General features: G+C 57.6%; 5 protein-coding genes across 5 annotated transcripts; 3 read left to right on the forward strand and 2 right to left on the reverse strand.

The window, feature by feature from the left end:
- Positions 1–892: 892 nt before the first annotated feature.
- On the reverse strand, positions 893–6,937 carry B0T15DRAFT_432122 (uncharacterized protein). The gene is made up of 2 exons (XM_062865751.1): positions 6,279–6,937; positions 893–6,206 (listed from the first exon to the last, which is right to left on the reverse strand). The coding sequence occupies exons 1-2, from the start codon at positions 6,801–6,803 to the stop codon at positions 957–959; spliced, it is 5,775 nt and encodes a 1,924-aa protein (XP_062722764.1). The 5' UTR covers positions 6,804–6,937; the 3' UTR covers positions 893–956.
- Positions 6,938–7,143: 206 nt separating this feature from the next.
- B0T15DRAFT_528809 (cation efflux family-domain-containing protein) lies at positions 7,144–9,840 on the forward strand. Its single transcript, XM_062869063.1, has 7 exons — positions 7,144–8,049; positions 8,110–8,251; positions 8,317–8,366; positions 8,435–8,479; positions 8,573–8,801; positions 8,858–9,303; positions 9,399–9,840. Exons 1-7 carry the CDS (start codon positions 7,630–7,632, stop codon positions 9,696–9,698), a joined length of 1,632 nt encoding a protein of 543 aa, XP_062722765.1. The 5' UTR covers positions 7,144–7,629; the 3' UTR covers positions 9,699–9,840.
- A 152-nt stretch (positions 9,841–9,992) lies between these two features.
- On the reverse strand, positions 9,993–11,754 carry B0T15DRAFT_394240 (Ferroporti-1; the record flags this gene model as incomplete). Its single annotated transcript, XM_062864720.1, has 5 exons — positions 9,993–10,235; positions 10,346–10,879; positions 10,963–11,120; positions 11,175–11,214; positions 11,290–11,754. The coding sequence occupies 5 exons, from the start codon at positions 11,752–11,754 to the stop codon at positions 9,993–9,995; spliced, it is 1,440 nt and encodes a 479-aa protein (XP_062722766.1).
- A 717-nt stretch (positions 11,755–12,471) lies between these two features.
- B0T15DRAFT_573872 (folliculin-interacting protein N-terminus-domain-containing protein) lies at positions 12,472–18,698 on the forward strand. Its single transcript, XM_062870939.1, has 6 exons — positions 12,472–12,974; positions 13,041–13,086; positions 13,178–13,251; positions 13,893–14,120; positions 14,392–15,832; positions 15,868–18,698. Exons 1-6 carry the CDS (start codon positions 12,921–12,923, stop codon positions 18,264–18,266), a joined length of 4,242 nt encoding a protein of 1,413 aa, XP_062722767.1. The 5' UTR covers positions 12,472–12,920; the 3' UTR covers positions 18,267–18,698.
- Positions 18,699–20,529: 1,831 nt separating this feature from the next.
- Positions 20,530–23,036, forward strand: B0T15DRAFT_528825 (Lactonase, 7-bladed beta-propeller-domain-containing protein). The gene is made up of 5 exons (XM_062869064.1): positions 20,530–21,016; positions 21,261–21,710; positions 21,766–21,997; positions 22,071–22,301; positions 22,385–23,036. Exons 1-5 carry the CDS (start codon positions 20,904–20,906, stop codon positions 22,715–22,717), a joined length of 1,359 nt encoding a protein of 452 aa, XP_062722768.1. The 5' UTR covers positions 20,530–20,903; the 3' UTR covers positions 22,718–23,036.
- Positions 23,037–26,385: the final 3,349 nt, after the last annotated feature.

Here is a 26,385-nt window from a genome sequence, read left to right on the forward strand (position 1 = left end):
ACAAGTCCGAGAAAAGATAACTGCTCATCCAATTCCTCTCGCACATCAGAGCCAACGTAGTTTCCAGAGAGTAATGGGGGAATGCCCAAAGGATTATGTCCTCGATCCAACGAAGTCGGAAGTCAGGAGAACTAACGGCGCCCCCTGTTGGTGTTTCGCCAAAAACATAATGCCCCAATTAGCCCGGGGGCAGCGCTGCTCATTATTACGCCGTGACGTATTGCCCCGCGTACCTGCTTTACCTTGGTCGTAGCGCAGGCGCTCAATTTGCGACGGCGGACAATTTCTTCCATCCCAGATATCATGACGTACGGCGCACGGCCAAGAGCTCAACCCCAGTCTCACAGAACCAAAGGCCGTACAAGCTTTGAAGAAGCATTGGCCAAGAAATGCTTGTTGGCCTTCCTGCCTCCTCCAAGGTCTGGGCAGAAAGGCTCCCCACAGTTACGTAATTCTGCAGTTTCAGGCGGCACCGTGAGAATTCAACTCGGTACACTTTGGTTGGTGCCGAGAACCCAATCGATTGCTGTGTCGCTTGTCATGGCGTGGATGTTCCAGACCCGCCTCCAAATAAAGGAGGCCTCCTTGCCTGCCGCGTGCGATGCTGCTGCGGTAAACTCCAGGGCAAATGACAACGAAACACATCATGCCTTGCCCACATGATGACTCTAGGGACAAGCGGCATTCACGGACAGGTCAACCAAGTGTTTGCTAACTTAATAAATGCTGATCAGCAAACCATTTTCAAGCCCCATTGTGATCTATGGCAGTGAATGGGCTAGAGTTGCCAGAGGGGAGGGGATTCCAAAATACAAGTAAAATACCACCTGTTACCCTGTACCGGTATGTAGACATTCGGATTGGACAAGACACTGCAAACCTGAATCATTCATGTACTATTATTTTATATATGGCATACATCAGGTAGGTAGTATCTTAGTACCTACCATACGTACCTAGCCCTGTCCCTTGTCCCTATCCTGGCCGACCATGCCCCTCAACCCACCAATAATGCCCTCATACTGCACGCTGCCCCGCCTCAACAGCTGCGACGCAGACATGAATGCCGGACTGGGGCTTCCCGCTCTTGGGCTTACCCCGACCGCGGCGTGTACCTCGCTCATACCCGACCCAGCCATCGCTCCGGCAGAGGCTGCAGTCGCCGTGGAAGAGGCCGCCAACAGGCCGGGCGGCAGCCCCAAGGCCGGTATGTCCGCCCCGCTTGTTACCGCAGCTTGGGCAGCGGCAAACGCAGGCGTCGACGCAGGTGCTGCCGTCTTCAACTCCCCATAGAAGGCCTCTAACCCCCTTGCGTCCTGACAGAAAGCTTCCAGCTCCTCTTTAATCGACTCCGGCTCTTGGGCTGCCGTCAAGGTCACGGTTGGCCATGTCGCGCCCGCACCGGCAGCGGTAGCTAGTCCTTGCTTGAACTGGCCTTGGCCCCCCGGGGGCCCGGACAGGACCGGCCGAAGGGAGGGTGAGAGCAGGGAAGAACCAGAGATTGGTTTCAGCGCCGGAGATGACACTGGAGTGGAAAGCGGGTTGGGCGGGATGCCGTAGGGGGTGTATGCGCCTGAGCCTGTTGTGAGGGCGCGTACGGCGTTGCTCGCGCCCGACCCCGAGCTGCCGCCGGCCATGCTGGCGCTACCGCTGCCCACCGCCTGCTGCTTTCCACGAAGTTCCTTTTGGATTTCCTTTTCCTGTGCGGCAGCTGCTCGGCTATTGTAGAGCCTGTTGGCCAGTAGGAGAAAGTCGCCCTCGTCGGTGATCTCGGCCAGGATGGACCCAGACCGGTGGATATACTGTGTGTACTTGTAATCGGGCCTGCCCCAGGAGTAGGACACGTCCACGTCGCTGGGGAAGCTCGCAGCCGCCTCCATGTCGAGGACGAAGTCGAACTTCCGGAGGATGGCTTTCTGGTAGAAGTGCCTTCCGGGTTGCGCCTGCGGACCAAACGAGTTGGGGTCGTAGTAGGTGACGGGCGACTGATCTGGCGGTGGCGCGGCAAGCTTGATCAGGTACGGTCGCCGGAATGGATTGATCTTGCTGATGGTGCACGCCTCGGCAATGGGAACCTCGACAAGCCGGAGGCCGTGCTGGCCGGCCTCGCGGCTCCAGTTCTCGATGGCGTCTTCCACCAGCTTCGCCGTCACGTTCATCCAGTCCACCCGGATGTGGTAGCAGTTGTCCGGGTTATGTAGCCGATCGTAGTGCAACTCGATGATCTCCGGGCGGTACGACCGTCTCCTGTGATCCACGTCGTATTTGATGGCCCGGCTCAGCACCACTTTCGGCTTCTTGCCACCTGTCGTGGCTGTTGCTGTAGGCGTCACCGAGCCCGACGTCTGCGAGTCTTCTTCGTGGATCGACGTTGGGCGGGAAAGGCCGGGGCGTGCGTCTCGCGGCGCCTGCTCGCCTATCGGCGTCGAGGGTACAGACCCCTGGCCCCGTCTGGTGTTGAACCAACCTGGCGGGTGCGGCTTGGCATACTCGCTGCTGATCTGGTAGAAGTACTGCCCGTCTCGGAACGGATGTCGCTTCTCGACGTGCACAAACAAGCCGCCGCTCTCCCGCTTGCCCTCTTTATCCTTCTCATCGGAGACCATAAGACGGTTGCCCAGCGCTTCGGCCTCCTCGCGGTCTTCCAGGTCCTCAAAGTTATCCAGAAGCCAAGTGGTCATGTCCGACCCGATGAAACAGTTGTAGTGCAGCCGAAAGTGCCAACGTCGATTCTGCATTCGAACTCCGCCCTGGTCCACCGGCTGCTGAATGGCCTCGGCGAGTGCGGCCAGATTGATGTTCTTTTTGGAGAACTGCTCCCTGCTTCGCACGAGCTGCCCTTTGCGGTCCTGGCTCTCCAAGAGAGGCAGCGTCTCAAGTTCGGCAGCAATGACAGTAGAAGGGTCCTCTGTTTTGTAGACAATGTCTAAGGGGTTCATATCCTTCTTCCTTCGCGTCCCGGAGCCCTGGAGCCGCCGTTCGTTCGGCGGGATGTAGCGATGTCTCTGCCACGTCTGGGCGAGTTTTCGGATGCCTTCGATGCGAACCTCTTCCTCATTGTCGCCGCTATCCGTTCCGGACACAGACGAGTGTCGGCCCGTCACAGGAATCAAGACAAATCTGGCGCGCCAAAATCTGAGATGCTCGGTGAGCTCTTCGTTGTGACCAGCAACAAACGCGTCGATGTAATTCCAGTTCCTCTCCGATTTTGGCGCAACAAGTTCGAACTCGCTCGTCTGGTAGCTGGGATCCAATAGCGTCCGGATCGCCGGTTTGTACAACGGCAGTCCGCCGTATGACTGCATAAATGGGTCGGTCGGCTTTCGAACGAAGATGTTGACTTCGACCTCGGTACCATTAACGCAGGATAGTTGATGGATGGTATTACCGACGGACATGAAGATACTGGTGCCGTCCTCCATCATATGGTCGCGCGAGAAGATGTCGGCAACCTTGACCTGCTTCTGGCCGAACGCCCTGGCAACGGCCGGGCCAACGACAATCTGAAACCCCTGAGAGAACCGCAGACTGACCAGCTCGCGCAGCAATTCGTCACGAGACCTGGGCTCTTCCAAGGTCTCGTCGTCGAAATTCTGAGACACGTTGTAAGGGTGGCGCTCGTACTCGGTTTCAAACTGCGCCTTGGACGGGAAATACTCTGACGTGAGGGGCACGGCGGCCGGTGAGCATAGACTCTTCCACTTCATGACCCTCATTTCTTGCGGTCTGGGGAAGACGTGCTGCCAACGGCTGTAAAGCATGGCCATGTCCACCTCGTTCGTGTCCGGATTCGACGGATTGAGCACGGTCAGCCAGGGCGAGAGCGCCTCCTTGGGCGACAGAGTTGATGGCAGTTCGGGGATGGCTCCCGCGAGCAGCTTTGAATTGTACAGCTTCTTGGCATCCTCTGCCATGATCGCGTTCGAATATTGGATATCGCGGCTCTGGCCAACGGGCTCGGGACGGAGAGTCGTTGCGAGAATGGAGCCAGACAGCATCTTGGCCGCGGGCTCGTTTCCTTGTGGATTGGTTCTGATCAAGATCGGCCTAGTGGGCGTAGTAGGCGTGCCTATGGATAACTGAGGCCCTGCCGGAAAAGCGAACGGCGAGAGGCCGGCCTGGGACGACGCCGTTGTCGGCGTTCCGACGGTCATCTTATGGGATGACGAAGGTCGCTGTCCCGTCTTCACTGGGGTCATCCGTAGATCCTGCGAGCTGCGAGAGTGCGCCACTGATTTGGAAGCGCCCACGTTTTCCATGCTCACCTCGGCGGTGGCTACCTTGGGAGCGGCAATACCAAAACCCCGGTTTCCTAGGCTGATTTGGCGCATGAATTTTTGGGGCTTTGGGGATGATGGTGCGGGCTTGGGCTCAGCAGGCTTGGTGGGCTCGACGCTTGTGTTTCTCCGGTGTATTGAGGGAACATCTAATCTCTCAGACGCCGAAAGATAATAGGGAGGGGGCTCTGGGTGTGTCTGTTGGAAAGCTGTTGGAGGTCGCTGCTCTGCCCAGGACGTCCCGAAGAGGCTGGCGGCGTCCTCCACAGCTCGCCCCCGTGGAGTGTCCTCTTGGTCGCGGCCATTCCTGGGAGAACTGGCGCTCCGGCGGGAGGGCAGACGCGCCCTACAGTTGTCGTATTCTTGCAGTTTCCTCCATAAAGACCTGTCACCAGGCTTACTATGTCGGTCAGGAGCAAACTTCTGGAACCCGAAGACATGGTCGAACAGGGTTTCTGGGACCCGGGTATTCTTGACGATGATATTTCCTTGGAGGTCAAAGTGCGGTTTGGAAACCTGGCTTTCTAGCACCGCCTTAAGGGGGAAGCAAGGGTCCGTGTGCAGCGGCTTGGTCTCGATTTCGTTTGTTTCCATGACGCTTCTCATTTGCAAGTCATACATGCGGCACCGGATTGGGAATTCGTCACCCGACTGAGTGTGTGCGGCGTCTGAGACTGATAGAGCTATGCCCTGGTATGATAACTCCTCCTCGGAGGCACCGGTCCAGTATGAGACGTGAAGCCACTGGGGTATGGCCGAGACCCACTCCTCCTCTGCGAATGCGGAAGCAGGACCAGACGGTTCACCATGGCGCATACCGTCGATCCTCTTGCTCGGCGAGTACGAGCCAGCGAGGCTGCTGTAGCTTCCAAATGCGAGGCTCGTTTGCTTCGGCGTGCTCCCGTGGCTAAGGTTTACCTTGGTCCTGCGCTGGACATGGCCGGATTGATGATACGGGTTGCGGTATCGGAAAAGGGGCACTGAATGCAGTGGAACCTTGGGGATGCAAATCAGGTCAATACCAATGCCGTTTCCCACAATCGCCTCGGTGGTGCGGCGCAGCGCTTCGTACTCGACCTCGAACACGCCGGGGCTAGGACTGATGACCGCCACCGAGACGCCAGTCCTAGTCAAGTCCCGGTCGATATAGTCGCGGGCGAACAACGACGAGGCCATGTTGATTGCTTCGAGGAAATTCCCGTGAATGGCTCGCGACGCCTCGGCCTTGATTCGGTTCAGTAGCAGCTCTCGGTCACCGGGTTCCTCCGTGGCTGCGGATGATGCCATGGCCTTCTGATGATAGGTGCTGATATCTTTGCGGAAGTAGTTGAACTCGCGTTTAAGCTGATGGAGGATTTTGGTCCACTCTCCGCTCCCCATCTCGCTGACTACGACGCGGTAAAAGTCCTTGTAAGGGCGGCGATCCCCGGATGCCTGGATCCCAGTGTAGTAGCCGTCGTGGACCGAAGCACTTGCTAGCTCGGTGGAAATGCCCGTGTCGTATTCAACGCGGGCAAACAAGACGATGGTGACCAGGTGCTTGACCCGCATGGCGGCCCACTTCTTGAACAGGGCCGGCAGGAAGCCGTTGACGACCTTATTGAATGTGATCTCGCCCGACCCGTCGGGGTCAAAATCCCACATCTCACGGGCCATCTGGATGAAGAGCACATACCGGGCGGACTCGCTGCGGAAGATGGGCTTCGTGTCGCGGCCAAAGAAGGCGGACTGGACCTTGCGCCCATCGACATAGACAGTGGTGACCTGGGCTTTGACGGTGCCCATGAACAGGACCATCTGGCCTTTGTAGACGGTCCGCTCGGCCAGCTCTCCGACAGCCATCCGCCACATGTCGGCCCGCGAGAGATACTGGTCTCGGAAGCAGAGCTCAACGTGAGATGCCTCTATCGCGGGGTTACTGGCGTCGATCTGGAGATGTGTCAAAAACACACAAGGTTAGGGTTCCAGCCGGACAGCGAGGAAACCGGCAGCTGCACATACCGGAGTGACAGTGACTTGGGTGCCCTTTCTCATGCCAAAGACATCGGCTATGTGCTTTGCGACGTAGACCTCGACAGTGGAATAGCGCGCCTTCAGTTCCCTGGGCATGTCCTTGGCCACGCAGATGTAGCGGCTCCTCTCGGGACACGCTGCGGAAGCGCCATCCTTGCCGTCTTGGAGGTGCGGCTTGTAGTGCGAATTCTGGGACGGCTTGTCCGAGTCGGCCTTCACCACGTCGATGGCCACGAGGCTGCCGGGTTTGACATCATCTCCGATCACGTCGAGATTGAGGAGCACCTCATCGCGGGCAAAAGACTCGTTGACGGTGACGGTCCATCGCCTCTCAGCGCGCAGGCGAGACGACAAGCGAGATGCCGGGCGCTCGCGGATGGTAGAATTGCTCGAGAGGGTGTCGCCGGGCGAGTTCGAATATGCCTTCTCAATAGAACGGTCGAGACTAGACCTGCTGATTTGGCGGAGATGGTTTGGCCAGTTCGGGCCCCTCGGTACGCGCGTCCCAGACATGGAGGTTGCCCATAAATCCCAGTCCCTGGGAAGTTTTGCTAGTGCTGCAGTGCCGTCGACTGATCATAGCGCACAGCTGGGCACAGTCGACCTAGTAGGGGCGGGAAATGGGAAGGTGCGACCTGAAGGATACCTTAACCTACTGCAGCAAGCTTCAAGGATGGCGTCAATCGGCGCGGTCCACAAGCCGGCAGAATCTGTGGGGATTCATTACACCGCCTTCCTTTAGGGGCTTGTCCGCCCCATGTCGTTGCACCGCCAAGACGGATGGGGCCCCACTGTTTTCCGATCTTACCATCATATCCCTGTCTCGGCGCTCCACAGATCTGACATGCGGGACGATCAATCAAACCCGCATGGCGAGCCACATCACACCGGTGAACCGGGCTCATCCCATGGCCAGGTATGACTTCCATATGATATATCATGGCCTCCCAGACCGAATTGGACCAAACAAACCGTGCTCCACCTCCTTCCAGAGATAACATTAACAGCGGCGTGCTGCAGTCACAACTCACAAGACACTCCGAAGTTCTAGGTAAAGGAAACTGTTCAGCACCAGCCCTAGCCGTGATACCTCCCAGGTAGCATCTACCTACCTTACCCTACCGGTACCTTGGACTATGCTTCTGCTGTATGTGGTGTACATGGACGCAGCACAATGGCAGAACACGATGGCCTTGGCGCTGTGAAACACTTGCATGAATCTTCTCGCTTGCCATACATGTACGGTGTACCCCTATTTCCGTCCCTTGGCCCCCCTGAGGACACCTCAACCACATCCCAAAAGGTCAACACCACGTGTTAGAGACTTGGGATTATCTCGATGACAGACTCCAACAGTCTTGCGCATCACAAGGGGTTTATGTCGCGCGGAGTACGAGCCAGGTCGCCATGCGCCCTCTGTTGCCCCCTTCGTGTACTTTCTGCCGGGGCCTGGTGCTTTGCTGTACTCTCTCCCATGTCACAGCCTTCCGGTCCCGGCCGGGAAGTGACATTGGGTCCCCTGGGCTGCCCTCAGGGTTCACGATGGCACGGCCGCGGGGCGCGGAGAAGTCGACGACTAAGCAGTATCGCGAATAAACAGATCGGACCGACGACTAAGCGGCTCCTTGTTCTCTGCTCGTGCACATCCGTCATGCGGGTGCGGCCTACTGCGTCCCTTCTTTTTGTTCTGACTCTGAGCTCTGTTCCACCGACCGCAAGATTAAATCCACAGCAGCAACCAACAGATCGCCCGCAGGAGGTATATATCACTGCTGCCCATAGTTCACCGGTCCTCTCGCTGACTATCACTTCCAAGAAGACTATCAAAGCAAGAGCCAATACCCATCCCATACCAGTTACCCAACCGTACTCCTCCGCCATGGCGAAAAGGCTCTCCGACCGCCAGAAGGTCACGGCGGCGATCACCATATCGTTCGCCTTCTTCCTCTTCGAGATTGGAGGTTCGTAGCGTAGAAAGATTGACGTCCGCACACGGCGTGAAACGGAAGTGCTGACCGATCTTTAGTGGCCTTCAAGACGGGCAGTCTGGCGTTGATGGCCGACGCCTTTCATTATGTGAGCCGGCCTTCCCCAACAGACAAGTGGCTATCACTCATGGGCTATACTGACGATGCTCAAATTAGCTGAGCGACATTGCCAGCTTTGCTGTCACGCTCACTGCAATTATCGTACGTCTCGTTCTTTCCCGTCGGTTGTCGCAGGCACTACTGGTACTTAGGTAGCATGCCCAGGCAGAGGAGCCGAGCTGACCAGTGCGCCAGATGTCCGAGAAGTCCCAGCATCGCCAGGACTTCTCGTATGGTTGGCAGCGGGCCCGTCTTCTCGGTGGCTTCTTTAACGGGGCCGTCCTGCTTGCTCTCGGCATTGGCATCTTCATCCAGTCCGTCGAACGGTTCGTTACCCTCCGCGATATCGAGCATGCAAAGCTAGTCTTGATCACGGGCTGCGTGGGCTTCGGGTTGAATGCGGCCAGCGCTCTTTTCCTGCATGGTAAAATCCTGCCCCTGGCCAGCCCCTGAATCCCCCCAACCGCTGACCTGTCCTAGAGCATCACCATCACCACCACCACCCAGACCCGGATCCAACTCAGGAGCCGGACTTTGAGATCAGCAGCGGATCTAGCAGCACCTCCGGCATCGTCTGTCCAACTCGTACTCCCGAGCAACAACCCAGCCGGCGCAGAAACTGTCACGCCGGGCACCGCCACGTCCGGCACTCGGTCAAGCCGCCCGGCAGAGATCTTGGGATGGTCGGTGCCTTCCTCCATGTCATTGGCGATATGGCAACCAACCTTGGCGTCATCCTTGCCGCGGCCGTTATGTGGAAGACATCCTCGCCGGCCAGATTCTACGCAGACCCTGCCATCGGCATGGCCATCGCGCTTCTGATTTTCTTCTCGGCAGTCCCCTTGGTCAGGCGCAGCGGAGAGATCCTGCTGCAGAGTGCCCCAGAAGGTGTCAAGCTCGAGGACATCAAGCACGACATTGAGAAGGTACGAATCTCAGTTTTGTTGAAGCCCAACAGTCCGAGGAACAAATAATCGCATCAGATCAGACAAGGAGACGAAAAGCGGCTAACCTTGAACAGATCCCGGGCGTCCACGGCGTTCACGAGCTGCACGTCTGGCGCCTCGACCAGAAGAAGGCCGTCGCATCGGCCCACATCCTAGTTTCCGATCCCGATGTGGCTCGTTTTATGGAGACAGCGGAGACAATTAGGGAGTGTCTCCATGCCTATGGTATCCATTCAACGACGCTCCAGCCGGAGATGCTGCTTCCTGTAGTCCGAGTCGTCGGGGGAACACCTCTCAATGATATCAGCGACCCCTGCCAGCTCATGTGCGGCAAGGGCATGTGCGAGCACCTGCATTGCTGCAACAAGGAGTGAAGAGGGCTGATTTGATTTCGGCAGAGCTGTCTCGGGACAGTTGGCTTTTCCCTTAACTGTGGTGAGCCGGTTTTCGTTCAGTTCAAAGGAGCAGGGAGCAGGGAACATGGTACAAGGAGCAGGAGGTTATGAAGGGCGATCAATTCGAATTCAACGTTTGTACAGAACATTGAGTTACATGGCACCGAAGGGTTACAACGAGCGCTGTGTTGAGCACGTACCACACACACGATTACACCCTTTCCAGGTTGTTTCCAGTGTGGTCACCCCCATCTACGCGCCAAAAGCTATATCTCACACCCCACCTTGCTTGCACCCGCACGGCGGAGGATGAAAGAGGTGCCCCCGCCTTCGGCGCACAAAGGAGGCGTACAGGCCGCCGGCAGCGTACACGGCGATGACACTGATGACCACGGGCCACTGAAACTGATCCGGCCGGGAGAAGACGATGGTAGCCACGTACGAGAGCAGTTCGAACAGGTTCTGAAACGAGGCCTCCGCCGTCGAAAAGGTCCCGCGAAGCTCGGCTTCGACCTCCTGCGCGTTGCAAGAAGAAGTTGTTAGAGTCAGCCGTGATGCAAAACGAATCGACACCTAAGGTACTAGTACCTAAGGCATAATATAATAATAAGGTACTTAGCACTCACGTCCTGGACGATGTTCTGCGCACACAAGTCGTAGCCCCAAAGGCCGACGCGGCTGAGGGCAACGCCGACGGCGAGGCCCGTGGCCGAGATGGCGCTGTTCGTGCCCATGCCGGAGAAGTCGGCAAAGAACCAGCTGATCCCGGCCGCGAGCCAGACCATTTGCCAGCAGAGACTCCAGATGCCGCCCCGGACAACCCCGATCCGCTCCATCAGGCGGGGTGCTATCCACGTGGCGCTCAGCTCGAAGACGGTGCTCACCGTGCGGGCGATGCCCACGTGCAGGGAGTTGTACCCCACCGAGAGGAGATACGTGATCATCTGGCCGGAGAAGGAGAGCACGGTGAGGTAGAGAAGGGTAAGCGAGAAGGAGGGGAGGAAGGCTGCGTGGCGGAAGTAGAAAGGCAGAGACGATACGGGAAGAACATGGGATATTGATGGCCTCAGCCAAGCGCCGGTCGACGGCCTTGTTGAAGGCGGCAGTTCGTTGTCGGAAGCCGCCGGCCCTCTCGCTAGCGAGGGCACTTGCTTGTAGACCTACATACAGTCGTCAGTTTGTATTCCCTCACAGGTTCCGCGCGCGGCGATGCTGCTGTGTATTGTATAGTATTGTACAGTACCTGAGCTATGCATATGTACTCAACAAGGACCGATACGAGATTCATGGCAAGCGTGGCAATGATGGCGACCAGCGTGGACGATATCGCTATGGTAGAGATGGCCAGTGGTCCTAGCAGCTTGCAGACAAGATCAATCCGCCGTACTCGAGCATTCAGTACTGCCCTAGGTCAGCGCGGCGGAACGACGGTAGCTTGGGCCTCACGACACAGACCTCGCCGGGCCAGTTCATCCCCTTCGGTGATCACGGCCGCCTACATAACCCAAGAGGAGCCAGCAAAGTGGTCAGCAAGTTGCAGTCTGCACTGCACGCGCCCTCACGGCCTTACCCAGTCTCTCTCGACGGCCACCAGGTTCATCAGCGAGCACAGCTTCTCGACACAGGCGAGGATGACAGCCAACGCGAACAGGCCGTCGCCGAGCCTCGCAGCCATCCGCCGGCCCCGCCGTTCCAGGGCCCAGAACAGCGCGCAGCTCGCGGCCACCGCAAGGCGCTGCCCAATGATGGACGCCCGGACCACCGCCAGACGGTCGCCCTTGTCGATCAGCCGCCCGACCGGCCGCGCCAGCACGATGGCCGCGCCGCTGCGGGCCAGCGCGTAGACCGACATCGGGAGCAGCGTGTCCGGGAAGATGGACGCCAGGAAGAGGACCGCGGCGAACTCGAACAGCCGGGAGTTCCACGTCGAGAGGAAGTGGGACGTGTACAGTCGCACTTCGAGAGATCTCGGCACCGTGTCGCGATACCGGCCGGCATGTTGGCGACTGCCCACGCCGCCGGCCTCCACAGTCATTACCGGCTCCGTGACGTACCCCTCGGAGATGGCGCATGCGGGGACGGCCGGCTGTTGTTGTGCTGTGAGGGTACCGCTTTGGGGTCCATTTCGGAGTGCTGGAAGTTCGACTGCCGTACCAGATCCAGGCGCGGCGCCAGATGATGGACTTAGCCAGTCCCTCATGGTTCTAGGAGGCCTCGTGCCAAAACATACGTCCCCTGTGTTGTTGAATTGCTTCCGTTGTGCCCGCGTGTGGACTACTGTGATCTGGGTAGGTGTGCACTCGAACTCTGTTCGAACCTCGCTCGATAGAGAGCGGAATCGTGGTCATCCCGCTGCGGTTAACGGAACAGGCGAACAAACAAGCTCCACACCAACTCTTTGGGCTCGGCGCTAGCTGTTGACTCGCGGGCCGGTGCCAAGGAGCACTCACATCGCAATGATGGCATGCCGTAGCATCCCGGCAGAATGAGGGCGACGACGCAGTTCTTCCGTCATCATGATTCAGCGGCATCACTGTGTTCACCAATGAATGAGACGCCGGCGGCCAGATACTGGCGGTGCGTCTGGATAGTTCCACGGTCTCTACCCCAAGGCGCCCACCATAGTAACTCGCAAGGACAGGGCATTGAGCACATGGAAACAAGCGGGATTGCAATAGGTACTCCGTACTTCAATCAGTCGTGTGCTTCTTGGAAACTTGAATCTAAGTGTAAGTTCCGAATTGATCCGTCTTGCCGTTGACGACACCAGAAAAGAAGGAAGTCGCTCTGCCTTTTCTGGCCCACGAGCGCGGGCCAGACGGCCGGAACCGTCCGGCTATACCAGGTAGTATTTGTGACACCCCTTCCTCCGAGACGGAACAAACAGAGGTGGGAAGCCAGATTGATGAACTGCACACGAGTTGCCGGTCGCTATCACAGAGAAACAGGAACGGCATGCTCGAAAATCCTCGGCGAGACGGGATGGGGCTCTTCTGGGCTCGCTGGCAGGAGAAAAATCCATCCATCGAGTTCAACTTATTTAGCCATGTGAACGTGGACAGTTGACAACTGGACAGCCTGCTCGAGACAGCTCGGAAGGACAACCGACGGACGACGGTCCGCTGCAACCTCGGGAGACTCGACAAATACTGTACATAACGTTAACAAGGTAGCACTCCAAATAAGTGGCGCTCGTCCCGGATGGCTGGCCTCGCACTAGGTACCTGTAGTTTTGATCTTCCGGGCGAGGATACGGTTTGTCCGGAAGGCGATAAAAGAATCCAAGACAAGGAAAAAAAGGTATCGAAAACTCAATGCCAGATCAGCGTTCCGATGCAGCAACGCCGCTACAAACGGGTGGATCGTGGTCAGATTCCGTTACCTGCATTGACTGGTCGTACCTGGTTTCCTTGTGGATTGATGTCGTGCAGTCACCGTGTCTGCATGGATCTCATTAGGGCGCAAGTTCATGAGCATTGTGGCTCCGAAGAACCCCGAGATTGGCGCGAGGCAATTCTTGGGGCTTTGCGCGGTAAGTCATGACATCCGTGAGGTGTGCAGCCCTGCCCAACCCGCAAATTGGCTCCACTTCTCTGCAGCAACCCCTCTGGTCGAGCCGCTTCCATTTGGCAAGCTCGGCGTCCCAGCGGGCCCCGGCCGCCCCACTCCCGTCACTCCAAAGACCTGCCCTGTACCTTAAGTCTTCGGGGCCTGCAGCCCACCTCACTGCCGTCCACTGCCGTCCACTGCCGCAGCAAGCTGGCCGCGCGCAATGCGGCCGTTTTAGCTATCAACCGCCGCTTTCGTCGTCACCGCCATTCCGGAATTTGGGACCCCGCCAAAACCCACCGCAAACAAGTAGATGGTGTAGACAGGCAACGCCAGAGCCGCGCGAAGCGTGATTTCCAGGTTTACCAGAGGATTCCACTCCGGGCACCGCACCCCTTGCTCTTCAGGTTTGCTTGCTCCTCCTGCTGTTGCTTTCTCTCTGGGGTTCCCTCGCCTGCAAAGCCCCAGTCGTCTCGGGAAATTCTCCACACTGCCAGGCTAGTTAGGTATGTAAAACCCACTCGTCAAGTTGTTGCACGGCGTTGTTGTTACCAGGTGCCACTCAAGGAGCAATCCGCTAACCGCTCGGAAAGACAAGCGAAACTGCTGGGAAACTGCCATTAGCAACCTCAGCCCCGGCAGTCGTCGCAGTCCGCCGTCGCTCCGGACCACGCAGGCCCTTTTCGTCTGGTCCGGTCCGGTCTGATCTCAGCACATTGGGTCATTGCCTCGCGCGACGCGGTGGACATCAAGCTTGCCACAGGCCGCCCCAAAGAGGAGGCCGGCTGCTCTAGGACGCTTGAAAAACGGTATCATCACCTGCTCTCGTGGCGCCCCGCGCGCTTCCGCTCAGTGTGCCCGCCTCGCGACGAGAGGCAAGGGCACAGGAAGCGTGTCTCTCTATCTAATCGACCCGGCGCGCTCAGGGCCACTCCTGCTGCTAGATAAGGCGTGCTACCTATGCGAGTTGCCGATTCAACTGTCCAACGCCGGACTGCGTTCATCAATTGCTCCCCTTTCCCGCATCTCAGAGCAGCACCCCTCCCATGGCGACTCCGCCCACCCCACCGGCGACGATGCTGACCCAGCGCGTGGCTGCCGTCTGAACCGCTGAAAGAAACAGACGCTCAGGACTAGGACTCGCTCCGCGAGGCTTCCGCATCTCAGCTTCCCGCCAGCTTGCTCAATCCTCCTAGGGATGCTCGGGAAGCTCTTCAATCTCGGCGCTGGCTCCGGGTCCGGGGCACCGCCCTCTCCCCAACCCTTTTCGCAGAGGCCTATGCCACTCGAATCGGTCCATGAAGATATCCATACGCGGCACTTGCTCTTCCCGGATCCGCAGGACCTATACGAGCAACGTGCCAACCAGCTGTACCCCTTATCCAGCGGCGCCACCACCCCCACCGGCGCTTCGACGGCAGCCTTCGACTACAATGCCGACGTTGAGCTTGACGTCCGCGATGTCCGCATCATTATCATGCAGGACGCCCTGAGCTCCGTTGCCGCCTCTCTCCTCTATGACAGCCAACCTCCGCCGCCCATCCCGGCCGCGTCCGTCGACCGGCCTTCCGCGACTGCGGGTTCTTATTCCGTTCAAGAGCCGCGTCGGGGCCCTGTCTCTCCGCGGAAATCCAGTCTCAGTTACTCCCAGCGGCCAGTCGTCATCCAGCCTGGCAGCCCCAAGGTACGCCAGGGCGCCTTTGATCGGAGACCTTCGGTCCACAGTCGCAGCCAGGCTTTCAACGAGAGTGAGTCTCAGCGCGCGTGGCGCGAGTACCGCGAAGAGCTAGCCACCTTCTCCAGCTGCATCTTCGGCAACTCGGAGCTCATGGCATACAAGGGCACTTCTACCAAAGTCCATGTCGTGCCGTCAGACGTCCGGTCGAGCGAGACCACCTCGGCGCTCGGAGACGGGCGTGGTTCCTTGGGCAGGTCCACCATGAGGGCAAGCCGCCTCTCGCAGTCATTCTCCTCGGAAAACCCCCCTCCGTTCCCTACACCTCCTACCCCAGGCGGGACAGGGCGCCTTCAGGACCGAAAGAAAGTGTTGATCACGAGGCTGTTTCCAGTCAGCCTCCCGCTCGACGGGGACCTGCCACCTCTCCACGAGGTCATGTCCGAAGAGACCACAGGCTATCCCTTTCCCCCGGGCACGGAGGATGCGAAGGCCAAGAAGAAGAAGCTACAGCCGAGGCAAAAGCGAACCCCCATGTACGCCGTGGCCCTCATCATTACCCTGCCTCCTTCGCCCTCGCATTCTACTCCGGCCACGTTGCGATCGGGCTTCAAAGGATCCGGCTCGTATACCGAGGGGGACTCCTTTCCATCATCGTTCAATTCCTCACGGCGCCATGGATGGACGTCGACGGGCCAAGGCGGGTTTGGCGCGCCTGACTCGTTCGAGACAAACTACGGCAGTGACATGGAGGATCAAATCGACGCCATCACGCAGCACTGGGACATCATCATGCGGACCTTGAGCCGCCTGCAATCTGTTGTTGCCACCACGCTGTTTGCGATGCTCCGGCAGGCCGATATTGCATCCCGGACCCGCTTCCTACTTTGTCTCTTCAGTTCGCCAGGGGTTCTACTTCTACAGTATCTGGCCGGCGCGGCGAAGATGGACAACCGGTCATGCCTCACAAGACGAACGCGAAGCACATTACGTTGCTCCCCAACTGCTTGCTTGACAATCGGAACATTAACGCCGAGGTCGATGCGGCGAAGACGCGGATCGTCGCCGGGATTCGGGCCTCTCGCGTGACGACGGGGCAGAATCGTTGGCCGATCTGGCGAGAGGAGGCTCGCCGGGTGGCTAAGTGGGCCGGCGGCAGAGACCAGGGCTTCTTTTTCTTCAACCTTCTCACAGCGTTTCTCGCAACGCATACCGACTGGCTCCAGGCACTGAGTCCTCCGGCATACCGCCGTCAGCATCTCGCCCAGCAACAGCAGAGAGCCAGGTCGGAGGAAGACGCCTTGCTGCCTGCTCGGACAATCATCTTGAGCGACGACAAGATAGCGGCGCGGCGGTTGGTATTTCTGCTATCTGCCTTCCTGCCAGCGTCTCAGTCGGTACCAGGTGCCCGGAGCCACCGACCAAGCACGCCCGCATCTTTGGGTGCGCTGTCACAGTCTCCCCCGGCTTTCGTCGTCCCCATCCTGAAGGAAGAGTCGTTGCGCAGGAAGATGAACCGCCGTACAGGCTCGCGGCTGCCGTCCCATTCCCGCAACTTGAGCTTACAGGCGCACAACATGCGAGGCGGTGGTGTTCCTCCTCCATTGGCCCACCTAAGCATGGAGGGCCGGCACGAGAGGTGGCCCTCCGATACCGCTTCGATCCGGACTAGTCATCTGCCTATCCGCGGGGGAGATACAAACACGAGGAAGAGCAGTGCCGTTACCACCGCCACAATCACCCCCGAGACCAGCATTCCCCACTTTTCGACAGTTCACAGAGCCGACATAATCTCCCAGGGACGTCCAGGGAGCAGCAACAGCGTCGCCGCCGATGACTTGAAGCGACTTACCCGAGATGAGAACCCCGGATCTCAGGGTACTGGCCCCGGTGAACGCAGACAGAGCTCAAGATGGAGTGTTCTTAGCGGCCTCTGGAACGGACGTAGGAGAGACTCGACGAGCAACTACCCTGGACCGAATGACAGGCGGGTGGGGAGCTCCGTCTCGCCCGCGGTCGCACGACAGCCTTCGATCAGCGCACCTTCCAAAACGACGCCAGAAGTCCAGACTGCCGGGGGCTCGCCGGCTGAGCAAACCGGCGATACCCCCGGCAATACCACCCCAAGCCCCAGAGATTCCGCACCCCCTCTCCGGACATCTGCAAGCGACAGCTTGGGCCTCTCCGAGCAAGCAAGTGCCGTGCAGAAGACACAGAGGACTCCAGACCCGTCTGGGGCCTTTGCGTCACCAGTGAAGACTTCCATCAACGTGGATGATGGTGTCATTGATGTGGAGGTTCCGCTGCCAGATTTCGTCACTTCGTTCGAAAGTGCCGTGAGCTCGCCATCGAGCAGCGGTTATCTGTCGGCGTCGGGCTTTGGCAGCGGCCTGGACGCGTTTGAGCAGTCATTCCGCTTCGCTGCTGACGGAGATGTGCCGCCGAATGTCGCCGGCTGGTTGCAGAATTACCACCCGGATTTCGTTCTGCAGGCACTACCAGCTCATCATGATGTCCGCGAGCGAATCAGGGCATCAATGCGCGCTGAGCCGAACCCGCCGATACCAAGCACACACCCATCGGCGGACTCGACGGAGAGATGGATCGACGTCACCTCGGCTGTCGTGGCCGACACAACCACATTCACCGTGACACGCCTACGCTACCGTCGCCTAGTCAAGGTGATACAACCCGGTGCCGCAGAGCTGAACCAGAACCCTGCACCTGCGACACCGTCCTCCACCACATGCAGCACGACACCGTCGACACCAACGACGGCGGGTCTGATGCCCTACGAGGTGCAGCTGAAAGAGGAGTTCATCGAAGAGCGGATTGTCGCTTTCGACGATGTGCTGACCGAAGCCGTGGAGCGGGTCATCGCCGCGGCTGGGACCGATTCCACGGTGAGCAAGGTCGGCTCGACCAGCTCATCCAGGTCGACCAGTAAACGCAGGGAGAGGGAGGCTCAGAGGGAGAGGAGGGATAGCCTGCCGAGCGGGTCGGATGTGCGGGCTTGCCCCAACCCAAGCCAAGGTCACAGTCAAGGTCAGGCCCTCCAAGGCTTTTTGCTTGCCGGCCCGCAAGAGGTGCCACGATCGCAGTGCAAGACTGTCCTGCTGTCAGCGCTAGAGGATGTCATTCAGGACGTAATTACTGAGAGGGAAGAACAGCTGGGGCAGCAGCAGCAGCAGCAGCAGCAGCAGCAGCAGCCAAGGGGACAGCAAAGAGAGAGAGAGCGGGAAAGAGAAAGAGAAAGAGAAAGGGAGAGCCCACTGCGCGAGGCGGTCAGGGGCTGGATGGAGAGCATGGATCTTGGCGATTAGGACCACTTGATACCCCATTACCCTTCTCCTATTCTTTTTCTATCTTGTTCCTCCGCGTCAGGAACGTTATGCCGGCGCCAAAGGAGCGTACTAGGCAGTGGTTCGTTCAACATCCATGGTGGCTGCGTTGGAATCAGCTTTGGTGGTCTCGTCGTATTATTAACTTTCAACATCACCCACTTTCGTGGTAATCATCATATGATAACTCAGGAGAACTCTTGTTACCCAAGCAGGTCCGCCCTCACATTGAGTTCTGCTGCTGTCAGGTATTGTATAATACCTGGTGCTCTTCTGCCCTCCCGTAATTCGCCATGGTTCCCCTTCAACCACACTGCAGCAAAGCCACATCAGCTTTACTCCTGGCCTTCACGGTCCCCCGAGTCTAGCGTGTCTTTACATAGCTAGAGCGTACCGGGCCTACAGCAAGCGCGGTATCTGCGCCAGTCTGCCGCTGAACAGTAAGAGACCTTAGTAAGCGGTGTGCTTACACCCTTCGCAGCATCCTGTCCTGGTTGCTTCTTGGTTCCTGGATCCCTGGTTTACAGGTAACCGCAGCGTCTGAACGGCGTAACCTCGGGTCCGTAGGACAATGGTCGAAGCGTTCAGGGTCTACGGCGGTCTGGGTCTAACTAGGGTCTTTGCTAATAAAAGAGACGGAGCGAGAAAAGTAGTATGGCGGCGAGAGCTACGTTACCTTGGGTCGCAGTGCGGCCGAGCCTCATCATCAGGACCCTGAACTCTCTTGTCCCTACATCTATGTCACCTAATATCTTCTTGTTGGCTCAGCCGCTGTTTCGCAACCATGGATGCCATGGAGGCGGCGCGCGGCCCAAGCACCGTTGTTGAGCGATATAAGGTATACAGGTCTAGTTATATATGTACGCAGACAGTGCGTCCAGGTTGCCGTTCCCCTTCCACTTGTCCCGACTACCAAACCACATACATATATCAGGTTGGTCGGTTGGTTACGATGCGTGCTATGGAAAGCGCTACTAGTGCATCCGTACATGCGGTATCTACGGGCTTCGCGAGGCGTCGGGTCTTGTGTTATCTAGTGTACTGTGTACTATGTAAGGTATGAGAGCCCAGAGTCCCCGGCCCTTGACCAAATCGGTTGTCAGCTGCATGCCAATGCTCAATCGCATCGAATCGCATGGGCCGTTGAATGGGACGTTTGAGCTTAGGTAGTTTTAGGGTCGCACCATCGGCTGGCGGCGGATAAAACGACGGGTAAATTCATCAGTGGCCGTTGCGTAGCAGTGGGATGGGCAAGTCCCGGCGTTAAGACCTCGGCCTCGCACACACCTCCTAGCATAGGTGTACCGTGGAATGCCAGCACCTGGAAACTACCTTTGGTTGTGAAAGTCTAACCGTTTTGTGGCGGAATGCTCAGAAGTCTGACTGTGCAGTGCTCGCTACGTTTTACAGTGTGGTCGGAGTCGTCTCCAGTTCCATAGAGCAAAGGGTGGCCAGATCCTGTGATGTTATGTACCATAAGAGGAGCCGGGGCTGTATTGCACCGACTTCCCACAGTCAGAAATGCATATGTGCAGCAAACTACGAGTACCCCATGAAACCAAAGCGACTATCTCGAAGAACGGTGAATGATGATTGAGAATTGCGAGCAAAGCAGGGGAGGAGGCGGAAAAGGAGGAAGATAAGTCACAAAAAAAGACCCAAAAGGAAACGTGGTAGACGAGTAATGGAAAGTCTCCAAGTTTGGTGAGTATGAAGTACCTTACTACGGTGAATCTATGACAGATACCGCCAATGGATGAACCATGCCATACACCGGAAGAGCTGTTGGCAATGCCGCTTGGCATTGTATTCCTGCCTGTAGAGGTGACATTGACCGGGTTGCTGTTCCATGACGTTAGAGCCTCAAGGCCCGGCGTTGCCGCCGTGAGCGAAGGCTCGGTCTTGGCCCCACGCGTTTGCATCACGGGCTCGGGTTTCCATTTTCGTCAAGGTATGTTTGCAGCGGTTCATGTGTAGCGCCGCTCTGCGCGGACTAGAATGTCACTCCTGGGACAACATGTGTATCTCTGGATCGAAGCTAAGCGAGATTGGCTTACTGCGTAGTGTACGCTTGAATGTACAATAGTAATCTATACACTTCAGGGACATGTGTAGGGAGCACCGGCCATGGATTCCAGGGGCGCATTTCGTTGAGCGGCCGGCCGAGCAGTTCTGCTCGGCCATTGAACTCGTGGGCAAGGCCTTCCCCGCCTTTTTCTCCGCGCTTGGCCCCGCTAAATCTGCCGCGCCCCTGCATTGATGTTCCGTGTGGATCGGCGAGACCCACTTCCTACTGGTACCTTCTTCCACTTTCATCCTTCGAGCACTGCATCACAAAAGGAGTGGGCGGAAGAAGAGACGGTCGAACATGGCCTTTGCGACTCGGCGCATTCGATGATCTGATCCGCCAAGTCCCAGCAATCCGGAATGTGCTGGTGCTCTTACAACGCCATTTTGACACACGCTTGTCTTCCCTCTGACGCTGCCTAGCCAGGATTCCGTCTTTGGGACGGGGAAACAATCCCGCACTAATGGAGCCGGATTAGATTAAAACATCCATGGATCAGCAGTCAAAAACACCACTGGACCTCCAGGGGGCTGACTGGCCAGCCATGCGGAATGTCGCCCAACGCATCCCGCTTCCTGATTGCTCTTGGCTGCAAGGAGCTCTGCATTCGTCCCGATGGTCCCGGCAACGCGGGCCCAAATGATGGCGACAATGCGGCATTGAGGTAGGTTAGCGGAACTCATCGCGCACAATGCACAAAGCCCCTGTGGCGTTTGTGAGAGTCACGGCCCGAAGAGCCCCCATTGTTCCGCTTGTCTTGCTGTTCGATGTGCGACGATCGGTATTATAAGGGACCCTCCGCCAGCGCTGTGAAGGCCCGGTATTCGGAGCATGTGTTGTATTTACATTCCTGTCGACCAACCATATAGTGCAAACCCACGCCAGGACATACTTACAATATACTGCAGCACACATAGACTACCTACAAGGCATCTAGTTTCCGCCTCTACTACACTAATTCTCACCATGCGGACTGCCTACGGCATCACCCTCGCACTCTCTGCGAGCCTCCGGCTGACGAGTGCCGCTCCGTATGGCGGATCCTCACTCCTTTACGTCACAACCTATCCGGTCGCAGATGAGCTCGGCAAGGTTCTTACGCTCAAGTTGGACGGGGCGAAACTGCAATCTGTGGCCGAGTCTGACAGCTGCGGGCCCTATCCCTCTTGGTTGACGCAGGCCGGCACCATCCTTTACTGCGTCAATGAGGCCTGGGGCGGGGACCATGGCGACCTTGCAGCACTCAAGATCGGCGCCGACCTTAACCTCACCAAACTGAGCGGAGGCACGACTGTGGGAGGCCCGGTGAGCACCATCGTCTACGGCGCCGGTGGCCGTGGATTGGCCATTGCCGACTAGTAAGTAATTCAAACCCGAGGATGGAACAGCGCAGACTGACACACCCCCTTATAGCGCTGGAGGTGGCATCAACACTTTCAACATTTCCAATCCAGCGGCTATTGTGCCGCTGCATAGTCAGGTCTTTCCCAGCCCCCCCGACAACCGTCCCGACCCTCAGAATCAGGCCCGCCCTCACGAGGCCGTCCTTGATCCCACTGGCAACTTCCTCGTCTTCCCTGATTTGGGTGCCGATCTCCTCCGTACGTTCAGGGTCGACAAGAAGACCCTGGAGCTCACCGAGTCGGTGCGTATCCCTCCATATGTCCTACCCACATATCAAGGACACCGCGAGAGAGAGAGGCTAACCGTTTCTGTAGAAGGTCTACGAATTCGCCCGAGGAACCGGACCGAGGCACGCGGTCTTCCTCAAGTCGGGCCCTAAGACGTTCCTCTACGTCGTCTGCGAGCTCGGAAACCTGCTCCAGGGCTTTGTCGTGACCTACACCGCCGACAAGACTCTCAGCTTCACTCAGATCCACAACAGCACCACGCACGGCGACAGCAATCCGATCCCGGCGGGCACCTCGGCCGCCGAGATCACGCTTTCCGTAAGTGAACCCATCACCTGTCCTTCCCTCGTGCGAGTCCTAAGAGTAGATGCTCTAACATGCCGCCATCATCACCAAAACAGCCCGACAACAAATTCCTCACCCTCTCCTCCCGCAACGAGAAATCCCTGCAGTATACCCTCGCCAACGGCACCACGGTGCCCTCGGACCCCCTCATCACCTTCGCAATCAACGCCGCGACCGGCGCGCTCACTCACGTTCAGACGGCACCGGCCGGCGGCATCAACCCGCGACACTTCTCCTTCAACAAGGACGGCTCGCGCGTCGCCTCGGCGCTGCAGTCGGACGGCCGCATCGTCGTTTTTAAGCGCGATGTCGTGTCAGGCAAGATCGGCAACACTGTAGCCGAGGTAGATGTTCCGGGGATGCCTAACTTTGCTATGTTCGCGCACTAGGGGGGGCAGCAGTTTGAGGGGTAGTTTGAGGGGTCAGGGAAACGGGCCGGCGTTCTTTTCGTGTGCTTTATTCTGTATTCTTGCTTTTTATGCATTATAACGCGTTGCGCAACCTTGGCTGTCCAGGGCCAGCAAGGTGGTGGGGGGTGAGACGAAAAGTGCCCTCATCAAAGAACGGGAATGGTGAAAAGGAAGCATTGCCCAGCCAAAAAGTCCGGACGCACCTCGGAGCAAAAGTAGCATCATTTCATTCGTGGACTAACTAACACCACGCCGAATCCCCGCCTGGCCGGAAAGTTCCCCGTGTCAACTGTCTTGAGCCCGGGTCCCAGTACGGTGCAGTGTGCTTGATGTGAAACCGGGAGCACGCGCGATCTTGACCCACCAAGCAGCCTTATAGCTCCGTCTCATCTCATCTCTTGCTGATCAGATTCCCAAAACACGTGGCGGTCGGTCCGGAGAGGGCAAATCTGGGGAGCCGCTGGCATTCACAACACCAGAGTCCAGACGACCTTGGCTTCATCACCGTACACTAGTGTCCCATTCCACAGTAGGGAGCGCCAACAAGGAACGATCCAATGTGGAACTCAGCACCGACATGATTCACGACATGATGAGCTGGGGTCCCGGCAACCGGGGAACCTCGGCTCCCGTCCGCGGCGTCCCGGCTCCGGGCGGCCCGTATGGATGACTTATTGACTTCCAGGTTGTGCTCAACGTATGACATGCATGTAGCTCTAGGACATGGAGTGTACTGTACACGTATGGCCTGATGTTACGGAGAACGGCCATCTCTCTCGTACATACAGGGGTAATGTGGATCTCCCGGCCTTCGTAGGAAGGGTCTAGGTACCTAGTGAGTACGCAGGATACCGCGAAGGGAGTGCAATCATTGCAGTGGCGGATGGATGGATCGCCTCCTATCGCTCGCATAGCCCGGCAGGATCACGAATGGCAGATGTGGGCGATTCTTGTAAGATTCAAGATAAGGACAGTCCGGCCCAAGGGAAAAAGAGGGCTTACATCACGGTGTTGGCGTTCCGGTCAAGATGAGAGGGGTAATCGTTGAAAAGCCGGGAGCGAGGCACAGCGAGCAGAGTGTGGCCAGACAGGTTTGCTTGCGGGGCAGTCTCCGAGGAGAGGAAAGCCGAACCGGTCCGCGGGGGAGGGTTCGTCTTGTGAGTCCCCCGCGAGACTGGGGAGACCAGCAGGTTTCCGACGAGTGGGAAGTGGCGGCTGCTGTCGGTAATCGTCTGCAGAGACATTGCCCGTTACGCCCGATCGGGGCCCGACAACCGCGCTCGGATGCTACGTGAACTGTGAACATAGTGTAAGCGTGCATCACCGAAGGGGAAATCACCCGTGACATCAAGTCTGCGCCACGCGAAATACTGTGTACTGTAGTAACCGCTGTCGGTGATCACGCCTCACTGGTGCCCTCCCCCGCGCTGACGAGTGCTCGGCGCCGCAAGGGACGCCGCCTCCGCGGCCATAATGTTCTACTTGCTGGAGAAGGCAGGCACTGCAGGCTGGATTAGGAAGATCTTGAATCACCGCGTGTGAATCACTCTGTCAGCCGCACCGCAGAAGCTACCAAAACAGGAGTTGACAAGCGCCCCCTTCACCCCCCCCCCCCCCCCCCCCCCCCCCCCCCCGACGAGCGGCTCACTGTGGTCGTAACGGTGAGCGGTTGTGGCGTGTGACGATTAATATATCACGGTGGGTTCGGAAAGTCCCATGATCAGTGACTCCGTTACATGCCTACGTAAGTACTGTACATACCTACCCACTACCCAGCCGTTTCCAGGAGCTCGGGTAGCCGAGAGTCTGTGTCTCTGAGAAGCCAACACTGACGAGGCTCAACACTGCTGACCAAGGTCCCCCCCGAGATAGAGAGACCATGTTGCGGAAGGGGAGGGAGAGGTCCGAGCTTGAAATCATATGCGGTATCACCAAGCCCATTATTACCCTTGAGCATTATGCGAGCTGCGGCAAGGTTTGCGGAACGCCGTGGGAAAAGTGCGTTGTTTGACCTTGACATCTTCAAAAATGCTACAATACCTGGACCCAGCATTCGTCAGATCCACCCCGACCCCAACAAAGTTGCCGTCTGGCCGCTGGGCGAGATGGTGGTCGTGTGCTATGCCAGTGGTTTAATTGCATGCATTCGGACCGACAGCCCCGCTTTCTAGTTTCTACTGCCAGTCACAACCGCTGTTCACCGGACGCCGACACGCTTGCTACACCGCGGATGCACGTGAGTTTCGCGATTGACGTACCGTACATAGTGGATATATGCTTGTATGTACTACTAGTATGTATCATACTAGTACTATATGTACCTAAATACAGAATTTCCCATACGAGTGTAGTACTAAAGTTAGGTACTGTATGGAGAGGAACGCTTCCAAGTTGTGGATCCAGCTCCGAAGTCCAACATCGCATCTCAAGTCCGAGTCCAGAGAGTTTGGGATAGCGAAGTCGTGTTTTCAATGTACGACGCTCGCTTATCGGCGACGGGCTTGCGGTTGTTACCCAAGGACATCACAGGCACGTCAAGCGATCCCAGGCGCTTCATTCCACTCGGTTCTTGTTGATGCGCTCCTGGTTGCGACGAAACTCCAACCTCTGCAATATCTCGGTTACCCGAAATAGTAGGTACTAGTAGGTGGCTTGACTTTGCCAGCCTCGCTGACAGAAGTGATTTTGAAGTCGACCGCAGTCCTCCCCGGGCGTTCTTCGTTGGCGAGCGAGCCTGCTTGCAAAAGTTACCTGCCTTATACCTACTACCTAGTAATCTGAAGTCACACATGGCATCCATTGGCACACGCGTGGCGGGGAGCGTCGGCCCCGTTCACATGACTCTAGGACATATGTACCCCGGGCCCCAATAATGCGGAACTCCAGCAGTCAACGCGGCAGCGACAATCCCGCAAGCTTCGCCAAACGTACAATTACATGTACAGAACTCCCATGGACTCGTGCGCCGCGCCGATGGACGGTGGTCTCAGCAATGCAGACCCGGTAGGATGCAGCACGCGGGGACCGACGCCTGTCCCGTGGGCTGCTGGCGCCGGCGATCAGCAACCAGGCTTGGAAGCGCCTGTGTGGGGTAGAATTCGCAACTGCTTCTCGAAGGCTTCTCCACGACCAAGCCGCGGTGATGGACAACAATGCGGAGAGCTCAAGTCTGGGGCTGACGTGGTTCGACAACTCATCAAGCGATTGCGAGGACCAGCGCCGGCAGGTGCCGGATTTATGCTAAATCGATGGCTGCAAGGATGGATTGTCAAAGCTCGCAGGGTATGCCGCCCGTTGAATGTTGTGCACCGTACGTACCTTATGTATCCATCCTTAAAGGATTCTCTATAAGGCTGGCATGACCCACTCGAAGCCGCGTTGGGATAGTGTACCGTGAAAAGATGTTGAATAGCGTCCATGCTTCGAGAGTGTGGACGGCATTATCGATGAAGGGTAGTCTGTGGGGCAGCAAAACGATGCATATTGAGGTGGAAGGCAGGAAAGGGATGCTGAATCCAATATCAATGCGGGGATTTGATAGGCACTACACTAGGTTGAGTTAGACCATGATAGTACGGAAGTATATGTATTGTACAAGCGGGCCGTGTCTCAAGCTCCCACCCTAAGTTGTCGATGTTCGAGGTCCA

This window comes from Chaetomium strumarium (assembly GCF_033439665.1).
Source record: "Chaetomium strumarium strain CBS 333.67 chromosome Unknown B0T15scaffold_3, whole genome shotgun sequence".
Taxonomy (NCBI): Eukaryota; Fungi; Ascomycota; class Sordariomycetes; order Sordariales; family Chaetomiaceae; genus Chaetomium; species Chaetomium strumarium.